This window comes from Trachurus trachurus, assembly GCF_905171665.1.
Source record: "Trachurus trachurus genome assembly, chromosome: 22".
Lineage (NCBI taxonomy): Eukaryota > Metazoa > Chordata > Actinopteri > Carangiformes > Carangidae > Trachurus > Trachurus trachurus.
Genome location: NC_139907.1, coordinates 5,064,274 through 5,083,838, shown reverse-complemented (window position 1 = coordinate 5,083,838; position 19,565 = coordinate 5,064,274). Strand labels below are relative to the sequence as shown.

The following is a 19,565-nucleotide window of genomic DNA, read 5'->3' as shown; positions in this document are numbered from 1 at the left end:
ATGCTAGGCTCATGGGATTTCTTGGTTTCCCTAATCAAACTCATCAAATACACAATCCAACAACTCCAAAACGCTCTGGTGGACAAGTTGTGACCTGCACATTCACCACGCTATGAGATAATAACACAACGTTACCAGACAGAGTTGTTTTGTTGATTTGCCAAAATGTTGAACTATCCCTTTAACAACTTTGCATACACTATATTGCATATTTGCTGCTATTAGGTAAATCTTAACACTGTGGGGTCGGCTATATTATTATCTTTACTTTATTCTGTCATTATTGACATATTCTCCTAAACTACGTCTTTGTTTTTTGTCATTCTCATTCATTTTCATTCATTTCCGGACCTTGAAACAAATTCTGATCATGAAAAAGAGAGATTTTCTCTCAACAAATTTAAATAATACATCTTAGATTCTCTTATAAACTGATGCACAGGTGGTTGTTTCTCACGAGGAATGAGCAGAAGAACAAAACACCTCAGATCTGTTTTACTGACAGGTGCAGAAACAAAGCAGTTAGCAGTTAGCAGTTAGCGGCTAACGGTCGGTGGATAAACCTTCCTCTGTGTGTTTTTTGGGACAAAACCATGCGTGGCTCCCACTGAACCCAGACCAGTGTCTATTTTTGGGTGAGAAACGTCAGAGTGGAGAAAGGAGAAAGGTGTTTTTAGGCCTACATGAGTTCAGGAGGAGTAGAAGAAGACGAAGAAGCAAGAGGAGGAGGAGGACCACACATCGGGAGAGAGAGAGAGACTGTTTAAAAACCTCGGTGTGTGTTTCTGTTTGACCGAGTGTGTGTGTGTGTGGCTCATTACGATGCCAAGAAAACAATGTGTTCAGACTCCTCGGAGGATTGTCCCACGCTGCGTTCAGTGTCGCTCCAAATACGCCGAGACAGAGGAGACGCAGGCGGGAGAGAGAAGTAATGATATCTAACAGAGATTTCCCTTTTAAGGTGGAAGCAGCCGTCTGTGTGTGTCTGTGTGTGTGTGTGTGTGTGTGTGGTTGCACGTGGAGAGTGTTTGTCTTTGCAAGCTGGGGAGTCTGACTGTAACTCAAGCAGGGAGCTGCGTTCAACTGCTCCATTAGAGTTTGCTAACACACACACACACAGACACACACACACACACAGTGGGTTTGAATAGAAGTGAAGTAACGTTGTGTTTGTTTGCTTTCTAAGAAGATCCGTCTGTGTCTTTCATCACCGAACCTCTCGCAGCTTCGTCTGCTTGTAATTACTCTGCAAAACTGGAGCCAAACTTTTATGGCAGCAGCCGCAACAGTGTGTGTCTGTGTGTGTGTGTGTGTGTGTCAGAGATATATCAGAGCAGCACACACACACACAAACACACACATAAACAAAGATGATAATCACAGAAAATCTAAATCTACTACCTGTGTGTGTGATCGATATCTCACCTGAGCTGCTCTGATAACTTCAGCTCCACTCATTCAGCTGCTGCTACGGTGGCCCAGAGGGACAAATCACAACAGCCAATCAGAAAACACAACGGCAAAATAGAGAAAACACAACACAAAAGGAGAAAACGGAACACAAAAAGAGAAAACACAACAGCAAAAGAGAAAACACAACACAAAAAGAGTTCTTTTGCTGTTGTATTTTCTCTTTTTTGCCGTTGTGTTTTCTGATTTGCTGTTGTGATTTGCACCTCAGGGCCACCGTACTCCTCAGCTATTGTTTGACCATGTCTGATAGCAACACACACACCCACACACAGACACACACAGACACACACACACACACACATGAGCGCACACAAACACACACATACAAGCCTCAGATATTGAGATGGTAATTAGCTCCACTCTCTCCTCCTGCATTTAGAAAGTAAAAGAGACATCTGATGACCGGTCAGCCACCTCCCCGGCTTTTGTCCTGCAGGGAAACACACACACACACACACACTCTCACAGACACACACACACACACACACACAGTCTAAAGAGTGTGAGTGAGCCATGCATCAGCGCTCTCACCCTCCACACCCACACAGCAGCGACAATAGGCCTCTCTGACTCGCTCCTCTTCCCTTTTGTGCGTCGTCTTCTCAATACAACTCAATAAATCGCCCTGACAGGTTTCCAAACTCTCAGGACCAGATGATTTCAAATGAACTCCTGCTTTGTTGGGCGAGGTGGAAGAAGACGATGAGCCTCGTCTGACCCTCACGACGCTTCGCACACACACTCAAACACACACACACACAGGTTTTGTTGTCTATTCAGCGTCTTGTCACGCTGCGTTTTACACCGGCCGCGGCGTCTCCAACTTTACTGTATCTCTTCGGACAGCGGCTGTGAAACTGGGTTTATAACGGTCTCATCCCAACTGTAAAGGAGTAAAACATCCTCACTCTCACCTGCCTTTATATTTTTTAAAGGAATAGTTCACCAAAAAATGAAATTCAGTCATTAGTGACTCACCCTCATGCTGATACTCCGGAGTAGTTTTTTATTCCTCAAAGTGCATCTGGAGACCCGGGAGGAAACTTTATATGAGAGTAATAACGCCTTGACACAAAAACGTCCATAAAACTACACAAAAACCATTTCATATTCCTTCACACTGCTCGTCCGCTGCAATCCAAGTGTCCTGAAGGGATATAGTCCAGAGTTTACTCGAAATACAGGACTGTTTAGGCTGTAAAAATGTCCTAAATGACGCCGTTTAGAGTAAACTCTGGGCTCTATCCCTTCAGGACACTTGGATTGCAGTGGACGAGCAGTGTGGAGGAATATTAAATGGTTTTTGTGTAGTTTTATGGATTTTTTTGTGTCAAGCTCTATTTTTCTCATACAAAGTTTTTGTTGGACTACGAACCGGCCTCCCGGGTCTGAATTTCATTTTTTGGTGAACTATTCCTTTAAGTTTTCAAACTCACAGTAGCGGATGGATGGATGGATGGATGGATGGATGGATGGATGGATGGATGGATGGATGGATGGATGGATGGATGGATGGATAGATAGATAGATAGATAGATAGATAGATAGATAGATAGATAGATAGATAGATAGATAGATAGATAGATAGATAGATAGATAGATAGATAGATAGATAATCTTTATTACGGACTCGGCTCCATTATAGAGATGATAGTACTTTGTGTAAACGGCCCAGGTAGTGTGTGTTGTTCATCAGGACAACGAGGGAAGACCTCCAGTGAAACCACAACCTCACATCTGTTCTGGCATAAGTACATAACTCGTCCAATATTGACCAATTTGGAGACAGGGCGGAGGTACAAGTTGTCCCATCTGTGCCATCTTTTAGCAATTTCAAAAACATGTAACTATGAATTCCTGCAGGGTCTTTCCTCCCCTCCCAAAAAAAATGTCTGTGATCTGAGAAAATAAATGGAAAGCTTAAGGACAACAAAGCAGTTTGACACATCTTGGCAAGGAGTCGCAAAAGTGACGACCTGAGACATTGAGTCCTTAAAGACTTGAAAGAAACAACAACCTTCAGTCACCTCCATGAAAACACTGTTTAAAACAAGAGAAAGAGTTTAAATGTTGTGTGACTTTCAACGACTTTAACGGCTCTGACAGACTCAAGACTCCACTTGGTACTCGTCATCACTAGAAACTTGATTCACCCGACTAAAGACTTGACCCGAGACCGACTCTGACAGACACGAAACTTGTGACTTGGGGTTTTCCTAAGAGACTTTAAACTTGGACCGACTGGAGACTTCACTAGGACTAATTTCAGATGAATTGACGTACGACTTGAGTTTGACCTTCACGTGTGACTTGAGTTTTTCTTGAAAGACTTTAAACTTTGGCCGACTGAAGACTTCACTTTGTCTAATCTTAGATGAGTTGATTTACGACTATGATCTGAGATTTGCTCAGATGTTCAGACCTGAACAACTTTGAACGACTTTAATGTCTCTGACAGACTCGAGACTCGACTTAAGAGTCGTTATTTATAACATGGCCCTCGATATTAGACTCAGATCACTAGAAACTTAAACTGGGACCAACTCTGACAAACATTTGACTCAAGACTTGGGTTCTTCTTGAAAGACTTTAAACTTTGGCCGAATGAAGACTTCAATTTGACTAATTTCACATGAGTTGATGGACAACTTAGATGATTTGAGACTTGCTCAGATATTCAGAGAGACTTTGAACGACTTTAACAGCTCTGACAGACTCGAGACTCGACTTAAGAGTCGTTTTTTATAACGTGGCCCTCGACATTAGACTCAGATCACTAGAAACTTGATTCACACGACTTAAGACTTGACCTGAGACTTGTGACTTGGGTTTGTCTTGAAAGATCTGGACCGACTGGACGCTTTTAATCTTAATCTTAGATAATTGGTTAAATGACCTGAGATTGACCTTTTAATGATTTGACACTTATTCAGAGAAACTTTGCTTGAATGAATGATGTCTTAAATGACTTGACTTGTCTTTAATAACTTGAGATTTGTTTCAAAGGGCTTCATGTTCGACAAATACTTTGAGATACCTCAGAGTTCCTGTGTTTAAGATTTGATTTTGTCTCAAATGACTCAAACCGTCCGTTAGATGTTATATTCGTTCTCCATGACTGACTCCAGAACCTTGTTTTTTTGTGTGTCCCCCCCCAACAGAAGCTCCATATTGGACCAGGCCGGACCGGATGGACAAGAAGCTTCTGGCCGTTCCCGCCGCCAACACCGTCAAATTCCGCTGCGCCGCCGCCGGAAACCCGCCGCCGACGATCCACTGGCTGAAGAACGGCAAAGAGTTCAAGGGGGAGCAGCGGATGGGAGGCATCAAGGTGAGAGAATCTCTCCTCAAGACTTGTTAACGCCCCCGAAGTGTTAGAGGAGCTCAGGCTGCGATTTTAGAGATTCAAATCCTCACACCAGCTCCACGGGAATCCGCCCTGAGGAGGAGGCGATGTTCAGCTCCGCTTAAAGTGCCTTTTAGCAAGGCATCTTAATCCCGCGGAGCCGCTGTTCGTCCGTCAGTGTAGATCACACGGCGATCGTCCCCTGGTGTGAATTTCTATAAGTGGAAAGAAGTGTGAGGCGGAGTGGTGAGAGAGCGCTGAATCTTCTCACGGTGAATAAAGGTCAGAAAACCACTCCTCAGGGCCACCGGGAGGGGATTCAAACCCCCGAAATATATTTAGAGGCTCAAACTGCTGCAGCTGAAATCAGAGTGGGTGCACACAACAGATACTACGTGCGTGCTCGCGTGATAGCTCGGTGTTGACAGTAACGCGGTGCAGCAAACAGCTGTTGTGCTCAGTTTTGTCATCGGATTCACTCTAAACACTGGGGCTCTCATGTGGAATGGCACTGCTTAAAGTAATAGGGCTTGGTTTACGTTTGTGTTGGTTTAATGGCCCCGAGCCGCGGGATTAAAAGACGGAGTCGGTGTGGTAACGACATCGGAATTCAAACAGTCAAAACGTGTGTTTTGCTTCAAAATAAACTTAAACTTAACGACATATAAATTCTTGAAATTATGTCCAGAGATGTAAATTCTCCCAGGATCCTTCTGTCCTGTGTCAGCGCTCTGAATTTTATATATTTATAAAGAGAGGATGAGGAGATTTACCTGTTGATATTCACTATTTAATCATTAACAAACCGCATTGTGACTTCAAACCTGTTGCTTTCCACGTATACACACTCTGAATTTAGCACAACTTTTTACAGTGTATTGTTTTATTGTTTTAGCAGGGCAGTATTTTTGTAACTTAACCACTTACATCAGCTGTTTATGGACATTTTGACTCTGTGATCAAAGTTTAAAGTCACTCCTCTCAGCGTTTCATGTGGCTCTGCAGCTTTTTGTTTTTTTATTCTCCAGCGCATTATTTCTGGTTTATTTTTTTTGTTTCCATGAGCTTTAAAACTCCCTAGCTCTCCTTTCATATCCCATCCCTTCACTTCCTGTTAGCCTGGTTTGTGTTGCTTTTTGCAGCTACAATTAGATTTCACATGTTAGTGTAACAGCAGAGCAAGTCAAGCAAAAGTCAATACTGACTCAGCGCTGAACAAATGTACTAAAGTTTTGCTAGCATTAGCAGAAAATCAAGCTTCTCCTCATACCAGACCATGAGTGTACCGACCTGAGTGATGGTGTGTTTTATTAGTGGTGACTTCTTTCTGTTTGCATGAGCGGGAATTTGTGTTAATAAGTAGAAACATCAGGATCTGTGAGAATAAAAGAGGAATTCAGTGTGCTATAGAGTGTAAGCAGAGTGAGTGTGTGTCTGTGTGTAGGCAGTGACTGAGGCAGTGACTGAGAGACACTTTCTCCCGACCCTAACCCCCTTAGTGGAGCTTTGGCATTTAAAGGGTTAAATGTAATGAGATCCTGCAGCTATTAACAGTTTACAGAGATCTCCAACATCTGCTCCCAGCAGACCAACAGCAGTTGTCTCCCTCCCTCTGTCCCCACTCACACATACACACACACACACACACACACACACACACACACACACTGATCCACACACACACACACACACACACACACACACACACACACACCTGTCACCAGCCCTCAGGACGCTCCAGCTCGTGCACGGACGGCTGTGGCTCTGACAAATTTTCAGTGTGCAGGGATCTTCTTCGCTGATGATAAAAATGTGAATTGACTCACAGATATTTATTTATTCACTACAATCTCTTGAAAAGCGCCGTTTATCCTGTACATAGAGGCGTCGTACTGTGTTAAAGGGATAGTTCAACATTTTGGCAAATTGCTGCTCAGAGCTATGCTACGGAGGCTCATGGGATTTCTTGGTTTCCCTCATCAAACTCATCAGATACACAATCCAACAACTCCAAAACGCTCTGGTGGACAAGTTGTGACCTGCACATTCACCACGCTATGAGATAATAACACAACGTTACCAGACAGAGTTGTTTTAGAGGGAAATACATGCAAAACCGCTGATGCACGTTGCCTTCAGGGACAGTTTTTCGGCAAGCAGTCTCTGCATTTACCTCGAAAACAACTCGTTCCGTTATTATCTCATAGTGTGGTGAATGTGCACTGTGCAGGTCACAACTTGTCCACCAGAGCGTTGTGGAGTTGTTGGATTGTGTATTTGATGAGTTTGATGAGGGAAACCAAGAAATCACATTAGCCTCCGTAGTGTAGCTCTGAGCAGCTCGCGGCTCTGCTCCGCCGTTCTAAAAACATCTTGCACCGACAATTAAAGGTAACGAACCTACTGCTATGACTATAGGGATTATGGCAATGGGCCAATTTGCCAAAATGTTGAACTATCCCTTTAAGATCTGAGCGTCAGTCTGATGGGACGCTGGACTGAAGCTGCAGACAGGAGCCATCTTGTGCGCTCCCCTGCTTCAACACATGCTCCTCCGGGATGATTGATATATAATTAGAGAGTGATATGTATAGCTAGCCCTCCCTCCATGGTGGGGTGTGTGTTGGTGTGTGTGTGAGTGTGTGTGTGGTGGTGTGAGAGTGTGTGTGTCCTGTTGGCCTTGTACTGTGTTGTGTGTCAGTGTGAGATGTGACACTATAAGTTGTCAACAAGCCACCGGGACAAATTCCTGTACATTTTCCGCTGGGTGCAGCTCAGCGGGGTCGAGCTTGGCACCGGCCCGTCGCTCTTTTTCTCACTTCCCACTGCGGCCACCCAGGCTGAAACTATAGGCGACGATCGCAGCACTGTAATAAGTGTTTTATTTGTGGTGCATGTGTATGTGTGTCTAGTTTAGTCTAGTTCTCGCAGAGGCGTTAAAACCTTATTAAGACGTTTGTCTCCTGACTCACGTCCTTTGAAATCTGTGAACTTTGTTATAGTTTCTGGATAAATAAAGTTTTCTCTTCTTTGTTCCTGAATCAAAACGGCCTTTAAACGTCTTTATTGAGACATTATCTCCTCCCTCTCTCCGTCTCTCCTTTCTCTGCTAAAATCCAGTTAGCCAATCAGCATGTGGCCTGTGTCGGCCTTCAGGGAGGTGAACGTGGAGGTCACCCTCTATAGCATCAGGGTGCTGGGTGACAGAGGGGGAGGTGGGGGTCTGGGGGGGTCAGGGCAGGGGTAACATCTTCACCCTGCTCTTAATGTCATCGCCTCTGCTGACCCTCAGTGCACTGCAAAAAAAAAAAAAAAAAAGAGCATATTAAACAGTTTTTAAAGCAGAAAGTTCAATCAATAGTGTTAAAAAAAACCTATGAATATCAGTGTAAACTTCCCTCTAGTCTGGTTTTAATTGACACATTAAACATATCGACTCATTCTGCCTGCAGACGTGAGGGGAATAGATCTGAAAATGATGTGTCCATCAAAAAAACATCGCTTAAAAACGACTCTTTTATCACTTTCTTTTCTCACAGTGGTAACTGTTCACAGAGATCAAGTCACATTATCTTCAATTAAGTTGAGTGATGTGCTTAATGTCGTTATAGTGCCACCTAATTTTTAACTTGGTTATCCTCCAGGTCTTTTTTTTTTTTTTTTTTTTTTTGTTCGAGCCACATGTTCTCGGTGGTTAATGTGTGTGCAGAGCTCAGATCAGCCGTCAGTCAAACGCTCTCTTTTATCCTGCTTTAAAAGCTTCTGCAGACGCTTCTTTGTTTTGTTTTGTCTTGTTTCGGACTGCAGTTAAAACCGTCGAGGTCTGATCATGATGTTGCAGAGAAATCACAGTTACATTATTTAGTGAAGAGGAAATCAGAAGTACCTGCATGGGTCCTTTCAAATTAAGAGCAGCCCTCACAAGTGACATAAAACAGAAATTTGGCACAATTTTATTTATAACCTTTATTTAAACTCGGAAATATATTGAGGAGCAACTTCATTTGCAATATAGAGACAAAACACAAAACATTTGAGGACAAGACACAACACAACATGCTTGAAACATACAGTACATAAGCATATCCGAAATCCGAAAGACCGAAAAGTAAATGTGACAAAGATAAATTGAAAACAGAGAAGTCTAGTTAAAAACAGGAGCAGTTGGAGGTAAAACAAGATGCAGTTATGGATTTAAATCGTCCTAATGATACTGTAGAAGTGTGGTAAGTTTCAGATGGTTTTGCAGGTCCACAGTAAGAAAAACTGGATTTTCCAAATTCAGAATTAACAGAAGGAACCTGCAGCGTGAGTCAGTTATGATAGAGACTTGCATTAAATAGAAACTAAAGAGTTAATATAGGATGGTAGGAGGCCAGTGAGAGCTTTAAAAATAAATAAAATCCAATTGCAAAACAAGAGGGGAAAAAAAAGAAAAGACATTTAAAGTGCGATAACATTGTAGAAGATGGAGCATATGAAAATCAATCTGAAGTCTCTGAAGCGCTCGGCTGAAGATTGAACGGTTATCGAGGAGACAGACAGATAACAGACAACTGCTGTCAGCACAGACAACTCTTCGTGGTGCATTCAGTGTCAGTGTCACAGCCCTCGTCACCTCACAACCTCACATCTGCCTGTGATGAGTTCATCCAGCAGGGTCGAGGGTGGTGGGGTGGGGGGGCATTAGGGGGGGTTGTGACAGCCCGACAATGGCCTTCTAAAGACTCTATTGCTCCATGTGGGACCTGGAGGTGAAGCCGTCTTCCCCTCACGTCCGTATTGAAACGTCAATATCATTTTTGATTTGACAGCCGTGGTTAATTTCAACAGAACGAATGAATTGTTGTCGGGGTTTTTCAATATTTGGAAGATTTTTTTTTTTGTCACACACGTCTCTCCGGGAGTGTGTCTTCTGACAGTGCGTTGACCTGCTAACTGATCCATGCAGATCGGCACAGCTTCGTCCTCTTTAGTCCTTTAAGTGCCTTCAGATCTGCAAAAGGTGTGAAAGAGTGGAAGTCACTGACTGAGCCGACCATTAAGGTCCATTACCGCCGCACAAACACACCTCCTGTCTTCACGCCGGAGTGCTTCAAAGTGGACGCTTTTTCTTTTTCTTTTTTCTTCTTTTTTTTTCCGGAGATGCACCATGTTCCCGCTTTTGTTCCTTTAAAGACATCAAAAAAAAAATCCACATTTCTGTCCTAAAGTATGAAGTGTGATCCGTATACACTCTCACCAGGTTCACTCATGAATCTCTCACATTCAAAAAAATGTGACAAAAGATTACGGCACTTTAAGGCAAATTGGTTCCCTCGTTCCCGACGTGCGTCTCGGAGATGAGCGCGTGTGACGAGCAAAAGTGTTTCACCATTATTTCAAAGCGTGAATGCGATATTAAACAGGAGCAGATGAGACGGAGCTCGGAGACATTTATCCTGGGAGAGAGACAGAGATCTTCAGTTTTCTGTGTTGACTGTATCATCTGGGAGTGATGAAACATCTTTAATCCTGTATTCACGTATTAATTGTTCATGTATCTCCCCATATGAACATAAAATTAATATCAGAAAGTTATTATTGAAGTGTTTTTACATCTAAATCTATATTTTTTTCTCTTCCTGTAAAACATTTGATGACTCATCTTGCACTCTTGCACACACTTTTGCATCAAATTTAAACCAATTTCTCGAATGTTTACGTTCCTCCTGGATGAGCCTGTGTCACTGCTTCCTTCAGCTGTCGACTCAAACATATAGAAACGTCTTTATCATCTACATCATCTTCCTCTGACTCATCTATGAGGTCGCCAGGTGGAGGAGGAGAGAAGTCCTGCCTCTTTTATACTGTCTAATCCCACACGGGTGCTATATTCAATGCTATTGGCTACTGTAGCTGTCAATCAATCTCTAAGACAAGTCCCTCCCCCCTCTAACAGGAAACATGTGATCATGTTTAATACTTTCAGGCCAGAATAGTTGATATTAAAAATGGAAACTGACCATCAGCACCAACACCAACAGTTTCCAGACCTGAGATCAGCTTTGCCCCTCTCCACCTCCACCTGGCTGTGTGTGTGTGTGTGTGTGTGGTGCTTTGATGCCAGCACAATGCACCAGTGGGAGGAGAGAGGTGCAAACAGGTGGGAGGTTCGTTCTAACAAGGCAGCGCAAAGCAAAGATGCAAATAAACCTCGTTTGACTAATCGCTCCCCAGACGTTTCAATCTGCATTTAGAAAAAAACAAAAAAAGACTCCTGCACTTATCTCTGAGTGAGAGACTGAAGAGTTCCTCCCTCACTTCATTAAACCTCTGCAGCCGTCGGAGCGCCGCAGGAGGACACATGTGTCGATAAAGACCGAGTCTCGCTCCGGAGAGCAGCGGCGTTCTGCTCGGTCTGTGTCATCCTTTTTTTTCCCTTTTTTTTAATTAAATCACATGCAAATGACAGCGAGCTGCTGCTGCACAGTAACAGCTTTGGATCGATGTGGTCATATAAACAGCCTCATCATTTAATTCTATATTTCTGTGATTGTTGCAGAAGTTAAATCTGAAGCTTCACCATCTGCAGCATCCAGACTAATGGTTTCCTGGAGGAGCCTCTGTTTGATTTGTGGAGCTGCTGCTGCTGCTCTCGTGCACGACTCACTGTTTCACCAATGATGTGAACTTTTTAAAAATCGCCACATCCTCCGCTGCAGGTAAAGCAGCAGGTGCTTCTTCTGAAGACTCCCACACCGTAGTGTCACTTGTGCAGTTTAAATAGGCTCCATAGGGAGACTGTGTTGTCGTGGTATTGACAGATGTGTTGAATGCGCTGCAGAAAGTCATCTTCTTGCTGCTGAAAAGAATCTGTTTTTCAGTGGTTTGTTATAGTCTGAGAGTTTCTCTATCCAGTAAAATCTATTTTCTAAGTCAGATCTCTTTAAACATCCACTCCTACACACCTGTAGGTTTCTATCTAAACATCCTCTCCTCTGTTTTCTCTCCCATGAGGCCGTTAGAGGACGTTGAGACACTTTGTTCGCCTATTGAGACGCGACACCGAGAACTAAATGCTGGTTTTGTTGAAGCTAAATGAAACGGTAAATCGGACGTGATCGAGGCTCGTTTTGTAAAAATGGAAAGTAAAAAAATCCAGCTGAGGGGGCGAGGTGGTGGAGGGAGGGGGGACGGGGGGAGCTTTGTGCTGCGTCTTCACCAGACAACTGTGGAGCTCGGAGCCTCCTCCATTATGGGATGGGGGCTAGAGCCTAGAGGTCAAAGGCCAGCTCTCTATTGAGCCATCAGAGGGCGTGTCCCCGGCCTATTGAGGCTTTGACAGGCAAAACCAATGCAGTTGTGTGTCTGTGCTGCCCACATATGGCTGCAGGGGGGAGCGGAGAGGAGAGGAGGGGGGTTATTGTGCTCATTCTAAACTGCAGCGGCACAAGCGAGACAAAAGTCGACAATGTAATGATTGTGTCTCAGGTTCGGCTCCTCGGCGCTTAACTGATTTTTCAATCCCTGTTTTGACAGGTTTCCAGCGCGCGGCCCTTAAACTGGCTCCACACTGTTACTTTTTAAGACTTTAAGCACTTTAAATCCTTGTTTTTCCAGTGCAGATTTTAACACAGCCTGGATTGTGAGTCCCTGCAGCGCCGCCGCAGAGGAATTTCTACACTTTGCAAGATTATTTTTGGCCTTTTTTTTTTTTTAAATTTAAGACCCGCCGCGGTCATTCACTCCTCTCTCTCCCCTGTCGCCTTATCCACGTATCAAAAGACTGATTATCCTATTAATTTGGGGGTTTTTTAGGACCTTTTTTTTGTTTCTTTCCTTCCTGTTAACACTCGAACATCCACTGTTACAATATTGTCTCCTCTTGTTTTGATGCAGTGGCGTGTAAAGTGGAGCTCCGCAGTCAGCAGACCCACAAACTTTCCCCGGCTTTAATAGCAAACCCCCTCCGGGCCGCCTCTATCTGTCTCCGCCGTTTCTCTGTGGGTCAAATTAGACGGTAGCGCAGATCCGGGCCACTGGTCCGCTCTGACACAGTCATAAATTCTGGTAACTAGCCCCCGCTGGTTCTGACAGGGCTATTTTGCGAGGTGAAGACGGAGGAGTTTGGACTATAAAGGGAGCATAGCGCTTCCTGTGTTTTCTCAGACAACTGCCACACTGCAAAAAATGTCCGCATGCATCTTCGCAGAGTTCGCCTTTAAGTTAGGTTAAGTTGGCAGCGACGTCCCCGGATTCTTGTTTTGATTAAAATAACTGAAGGACTCTGCCAGCTGTGGTGAAGTAACTCCGCTGTTTTCCATGGCAGCGTCTCTGAGAGGCAAAGACATCTTCAAATAAGGGAGATTACTTTATTTGTCCCAAGATATTTCAAGCACAAAATGCTGAATTGAAGACAAATCCGACCCCCGAGCCTCCTTTTCACGTGCACACTTCTTGCAGTGCAAAGCTCCCTGTCCATTCCCATGGCTTGTGCCCTTCTGTAGGTCCACGGCCAAAGCCCTAAAACCTTTAAAGCCTCGTATGACTCTAATGTAAGCTCCTTAATAATTTAATTCTGTTTGGAATCTGGCATGATTGGGATGGATGGGATTATCACGTTTCCTGACTAATGCTGCAGGTTCAACAGGGGTTAGCCAGTGTAACACGGTCATAAAAAGCAAGTGGCATGTATGGGAGAAAATAATTAAATGTGCCAGAGAAAGAGAGAGAGGTGTGGGAGGGGGGAGAGAAATTAAAGTAGAAATGTCACTCAGGGCTTAGGATAACCATTAACAATGAAACTGTTCTTCACACTCTGTGCAGCGATTAACAGCCAAGTCCGGTATTAGAAAAATGACTGAATATGCCACTGTTCCCCGCCAGCAAAACATAATGTAATAGTATAATTAATGAGTTGAGTTAAAGACAATTATATATTATTACTGCAGCCGCCGTTTCCACTGGTTAAAGAACCAATTACTGTAAGACGCTCCAACATCAGGCTTCAGTGGAGAGAAAAAGAAGAAGAAAAAGGTTTAATTTGCTGCTTAATTTTCTGCTGCTGACGTTTCTGAGCTGTGATGTCATCCTGTAAACACACCTGTCACCTGCACGGCGCTCAGCGAGGGAAAGAGTGAACTGCAGCCTTTCAATAAGTTTCAAAAACACACAATCGTGCAAAAAAAAAAGGAAAGTATCTGCACACTTGGATAATGCAAACACACAATCTGCAACGTAAAAGTTGGAATAACTGAAATAAAAAACTGCTTTAACCTACTGATCTTGATGTATATGAAGTGTATTTTAGTTTTCTACCATTTGCCATCATAAGTTAAAGCAGATATCAGCTTCACGGCCGTTTCGGCTAATGCTGCGTTCAAGGCAGGCTTTTGAAACCGTAAGTTACAGCTTCAAGTCACAACTACGACTTGGTAGCGTTCCAGGTAACCCGTAGCTCGTGTTTTTACCATCCTGTTGTCTGTGAAAGTTCCCTATAACGGCCACTCGTAACTTCCGACCCGTGAACTCGTACCAGATCGAACTGGTATGACTTCACAGGAAGGAAAAACACAAAGTACGAGTTTCTTTGAACGCACCATGAGTTAGCAGCCCCCGCCCTTGTCAGGCATCAATTGGTCCTCGTGCTACGTCACCACATTCACGCGCATCCCTTGGCTGCACACACAGCCCTTCATGCCGTTCTCTCTCCTCATTGGATAACACTTGTATCCCACAAGGAAAATTTTCTCCTCGGGTTACAGCAGAGCAGAGTGACGGAGAGACTCGTGTTTAGGCTGAAATACTTCATGTAAGTGATTGCTGACGGAAAATAGGACTATTTAGGACTTATATTAACAAAAACATTCCACTGATATCTGCTTTAAAGCAGCAGTGCATATTGTGTAGATGTGCAAGAATATTTCTTCTTTTTGACAAAAAAAAAAAAAGCAGAATTTGTTGCTGCCCTAAATTAACATTACATGCGCCTCTGCAGGGATTCATGTCCGATCAAGCTGAAACTTTTGCTGTGATTGATGTGACGAGATAATCGACTTTTTTTTTTTTTTTTTTACCTGCTCAGGAGCTGTGAGGGTATGAAATCAGAAACATGCACAGTATAGTAAAAGAAATTTGACTGTAGTATCTGAATCTGAGGGGAAGGAGAGGAAAAAAAGTCTCCATCCAAGATGAAAACACTTCAAAGAAACAGAAGCACAGAGTCTGAGCAGCGGTACTTTCCCTGCTCATTAAGAAACAAGGAGGTAAATAAGACTTTTAGTTTCTGTTGGTGGTCTCTCTCTCTGCAGATTTGCGACTTGTGCTCATATTTTGCCACCTTTCAGCTGAACTCCCTGTGCATTGCAGCTTTTTTTCTCCTCCTCCTCCTCCTCCTCCTCCTCCTCTCCTCTACTCGGCGACCGCAGCACAAGGCGTCACTCATCTGCTCATGAGAGCAGCCATTGACTTCAGTTTGACTCCTCGGCTCTGAGGAGGAGGAGGAGGAGGAGGAGGAGGAGGAGGAGGAGGGGGGGGGGGATTGGGGGGTAGATAGACGGGGTGGAGCCAGCCGCTCTGAAAAACCATTTGCCAGCGTCGAGCAGGCAGCCTGGTCTATGTTACCATGCAACTGCAAAAAGCACACACAGGCATAATATTTACACTGTTACATTATTTTCCGCATGCGCCTCCAAGAAGGAGAGAGGGAGAGAGAGTTGAGGAGACAGAGGGAGGAGGAGGAGGAGGAGGAGGAGGAGGAGGAGAAGTGTGATCCTCGACCTACAAATATATACATTGTGTGAATGGCTGGCGCCCGTTGCCCAAAACGCGTGGGGTTAAACGTTTGTGAAAACACTCAGCCCTTCTCTCTGGGTCGGCACATTTTCCTACGCAGGTGATGTTAAGTGTTCCACCCTGAAAAGAACTCCTTGTTGACATCACTCGCTGCTGCTGCTGCTGCCGTCTTTTAGTAACTCTGACCTCTTTCGGAGGAGTTCACTTTGTGCAGCAGTGAGCAGCAGTGAGCAGCAGCAGAGCGGTGGCGGCGGTGCTGGAGCGGCGCATGTTTCCACTTAAGACGGGAGGTCGTCCCTCTTGGCCCGTGGAGACTCCTGCCTATCGATGCGTAGCAGGTTCTCTGTTCTCGCCTCGCCGTGCCCAGCTCCGCCCCCCCCGGCTTCTGAATCTGTCAAGTTAGTATCTGTCTGTCTGCTGCTGCTGCCATCCAGCCAGCCACACCTGGCTTGAATTACTACACTAAACTTTACCCTTCTCCACTCTCCAGGGATTTCTTTTTTTTGTTTTGTGTGTGTGACTGGCACAGTGGAGCTAATTTCAGAGGTGCAAAGAAAAAAAAAAGAAAAAACCCAACAGATCTTGCCTCGCTGCAGCATTTTAACTCCTCTCACCCATGGAAATAATCCTGTTTCAAATCCTCCTCATATCATCATGTCAAGTGGTTGAACTCAGACCTGTGTTGTTCTTGTGTTGTCCTGCTCTGACGCTTCTTGTCGTCATTGTTAAGCCACTTCTATTTGTTTTTAGTGGTGTGTACGATGCAAAGAAGGTGCAACCTCCTTTCCATCAGTGAACTTTCATCTCTGTAGTCAAGTTGTAGCTTCTGCATTTCCTCTTCTGCAGCATTCAGCACTTAAAAAACAGTCAAATGTCAGTCGTGGAGACTCTAGTCTTCCTCCTGCATCGCTATCAGAGCCTCATGAACACCCCAAAGTCCTCAGATATGGTCTTCATGTTGGTCTCCTGTCCTCTGTCTTCTCCCTCAGACCAGTCGGCTGCAGGTTCTGTGTCTCTGTTTGTAGCATCTTCAACAAATCTCTCAAACAGTTTTGCACTTTTCTTTAAATTCAAAGTCCTCAGAGTCTTTCCAGCTCGTCCTGTCTCCTCTGTGACCTCGGTGCTAAGCTTGACTTTAGCTTTAGTGACCGCGCATTTTCGCATTGTGCACAAATCATCTGACCTCACCAAACTGCGGTCTACAAGTCCCTGTCTCTGAACTTTGCTGGATCTGTTGGGTCGTTTCGTTATGAGTTGAAACCCAAACTGTGCAGCAGAGACACACACCTCATCAGATCAGACTCCTCTCTCTCTGCTGCTTTCATCTCACTGCTACATGGAGCTGCTGCTGCTGCTGCTGCTGCTGCTGCTGCTGCTGCTGCTGCTGCTGCTGCTGCTGCTGCTGCTGCTGCTGTGGGCACCGGGGCTGTTTCCCATCAGGACGTTTACACCACGTCAGGAGATTGTTTTCTGCTAATCACGTCTGCTCTGCATCAAGCTGCGTGCAATTAATAAAAAAAGGAGCTTTAAGTTGTTGTGTTACCATTTTAAACAGGGAGGGAGGGGGTAGAGGGGGGGGGGTTGCACCTCGGTAAACACGGCGCGCTCCTGTCTGTGATGTTTTATACCAGAGGATATCAAAGCGAGAAACAGATCTGACGCTTCTCTGTGGACCGGGGCCGCTCCGTCAGTTTGAGCCTGTTTAGCTTCGGTTTATACTGATGTTATTTCACCTTTTTTTCTTTTGTCTTTTCTTGTGTTTTGAACAGATTGTAAATAAAGTTTGAGCTCACACATGAGAATATCGTACAGTAAATGAATATTTGACTCGACGAACTCTCCCTGACATTTCTTCAAACAGGTTCGACATCCTGCGTTGTAATGACTTAGTATACTGACTCTCTCCCCTCCCTCCTCCTCTCTCTCCCTCAGCTGAGACACCAGCAGTGGAGTCTGGTGATGGAGAGCGCCGTGCCATCGGACCGGGGCAACTACACCTGCGTGGTTCAGAACAAGTACGGCTCCATCACCCACACCTACCAGCTGGATGTGTTAGGTAAACACCGCCGCCGCCGCCGGAGCGTTTACGTTCACTTCTGCTTCTGTGTAAACAACGAATAAATTAACACAAAAAAATAAAAAATCCATCATTCCCATGCTAATGACTCCTCTCCTCCTCTTCCTCTTCCTCTTCCTCCTGCAGAGCGCTCCCCTCACAGGCCGATCCTCCAGGCCGGCCTCCCAGCCAATCAGACGGTGGAGGTGGGCAGCGACGTGGAGTTTCACTGTAAGGTTTACAGCGACGCCCAGCCGCACATCCAGTGGCTCAAACACATCGAGGTCAACGGCAGCCGCTACAGCAACGACGGCATCCCCTACGTCAACGTCCTGAAGGTGTGTGTTTCTGTGTGTATGTAGTGTGTGTGTGTGTGTGCGCTCTCTAATGAGTCCCGGTCTCAGCGGAGTTTCGCCGCGAGTCGATTTCAGCCTGTGATAATTTGACTCGTAATTAATCTCTCCTAAATGTCTTATTTAATGAGTTTTTACTGTACAGCAGGTGAGTGTGCACTAGGGCCCACAGGCTCCTTCCTGCAGCACCACAACTCTATTATGGACTTTATATTTCTGCAGCGCACACTCATTAACGTAACGATGTCACTGTGGCACCTGCACCGCTGCAGCCTCGACTACTAAAACTCAAAGAGACGATGCAGCGACAGCAGATTTTTTTTATTTTTTTTTTAAGCCTCAGGGATGATGATTGACAGCTCGGATAAGGTGGATCAAATTCAATTGAATCATAATTAAAGGTGGATTTGTGTAGATCCTTTCAGGTGGTGAATAGCTCAGGACAGTTGTTACACGACGCCTGAAGTAATAATGAAGCTTTAATTATATAGAAATTGGGGCAGTGAGGTCAATAAGGCAAATTTATCACATCAGCGACATTATGAATCTGAACAATTTAGAAATGATTAAACACGAGAAGAAAATCATGCACAGGTGTAAAAGAACAAAACAAAAATATAATTATCTACTCATTCATTATAACTGAGATAGATCTTAACTTTTCATTATCAAGCCGTGTTGTCCCAAATTAAATGTGTTTTCATTTATTTAATCTACTTTGTGAGTGACAGTAAACACAAGGAGGAGGTTTTGAAATCTATATTCATCATGGAGCATCAGAGAAAAGAAAAAATGATTGAACTTCTTCTTCTTTTTCATATCAACAATCTCAACATAAAATCAAAACACAAGCTGATGTGTTTAAGCTTTTAAAGGTTTAATGTCCACGGCCCTGACGGCTGCAGTTTTTATCTTCTGCTTCGTGATGATTGACAACAACTCAACTCTCAAGGTTCGATGAGCAGATTAAGGAAAAAAAAAACTGCAGAACGGCAGAAAAACAAAATAACAGATACAGATCAACAGATGAATGAATAAATAAAATATCAAATCAGAGAAAATGAAGCACAGGTTTTTATTTTGAGGATGGTGCTTCAATTTTCATCCCGTCAATATTTGGCAATGAACTCATTTTAGACATGACTTGAATGCAAATCTGACCTCACCTGTATCTCCAAGTGCGTCGGTCACTGACTGCATCTTTCAAAGAGGCTCTTTTTTGTTGTGATTCTGCATCTTTTTGCATTTTATAAAGTGGTTTTTATTATTCACACGAGGGTTAAGTGAACGCAGCGTGGAGGTCTCAGTTCGCAGCAGAAGTTCAAGAACAGAGCAGCAGGAATTCCTTCCCCCAGAGAGGACAACACCCTAAACCCTCTGTGAGGCGTATGATGCTTTTTTGTTGTTTTTTTTATTTTATTTGGGGTGAAAAGAGGAAGACTCCCATCGGGATATATAAAAAAATAAAAATATAAAAACAAGACGGAGAAGGCCTTTTGCTTTCTCATTTGCCTCCCTCTCCTCCTCCTCCTCCTCCTCCTCCTCCCTCTTCTGTTTTTTT

At 44.2% G+C, this 19,565-nt stretch overlaps 1 protein-coding gene across 1 annotated transcript in view; it reads left to right on the top strand.

The window, feature by feature from the left end:
* Positions 1–19,565, top strand: part of fgfr3 (fibroblast growth factor receptor 3) — an 86,110-nt gene that overhangs the window by 45,630 nt on the left and 20,915 nt on the right. The window contains exons 5-7 of the mRNA XM_083998035.1: positions 4,635–4,804; positions 17,528–17,651; positions 17,799–17,989. Coding sequence (XP_083854161.1) covers positions 4,635–4,804; positions 17,528–17,651; positions 17,799–17,989 — 485 coding nt within the window. The remainder of the gene's footprint in view (positions 1–4,634; positions 4,805–17,527; positions 17,652–17,798; positions 17,990–19,565) is intronic.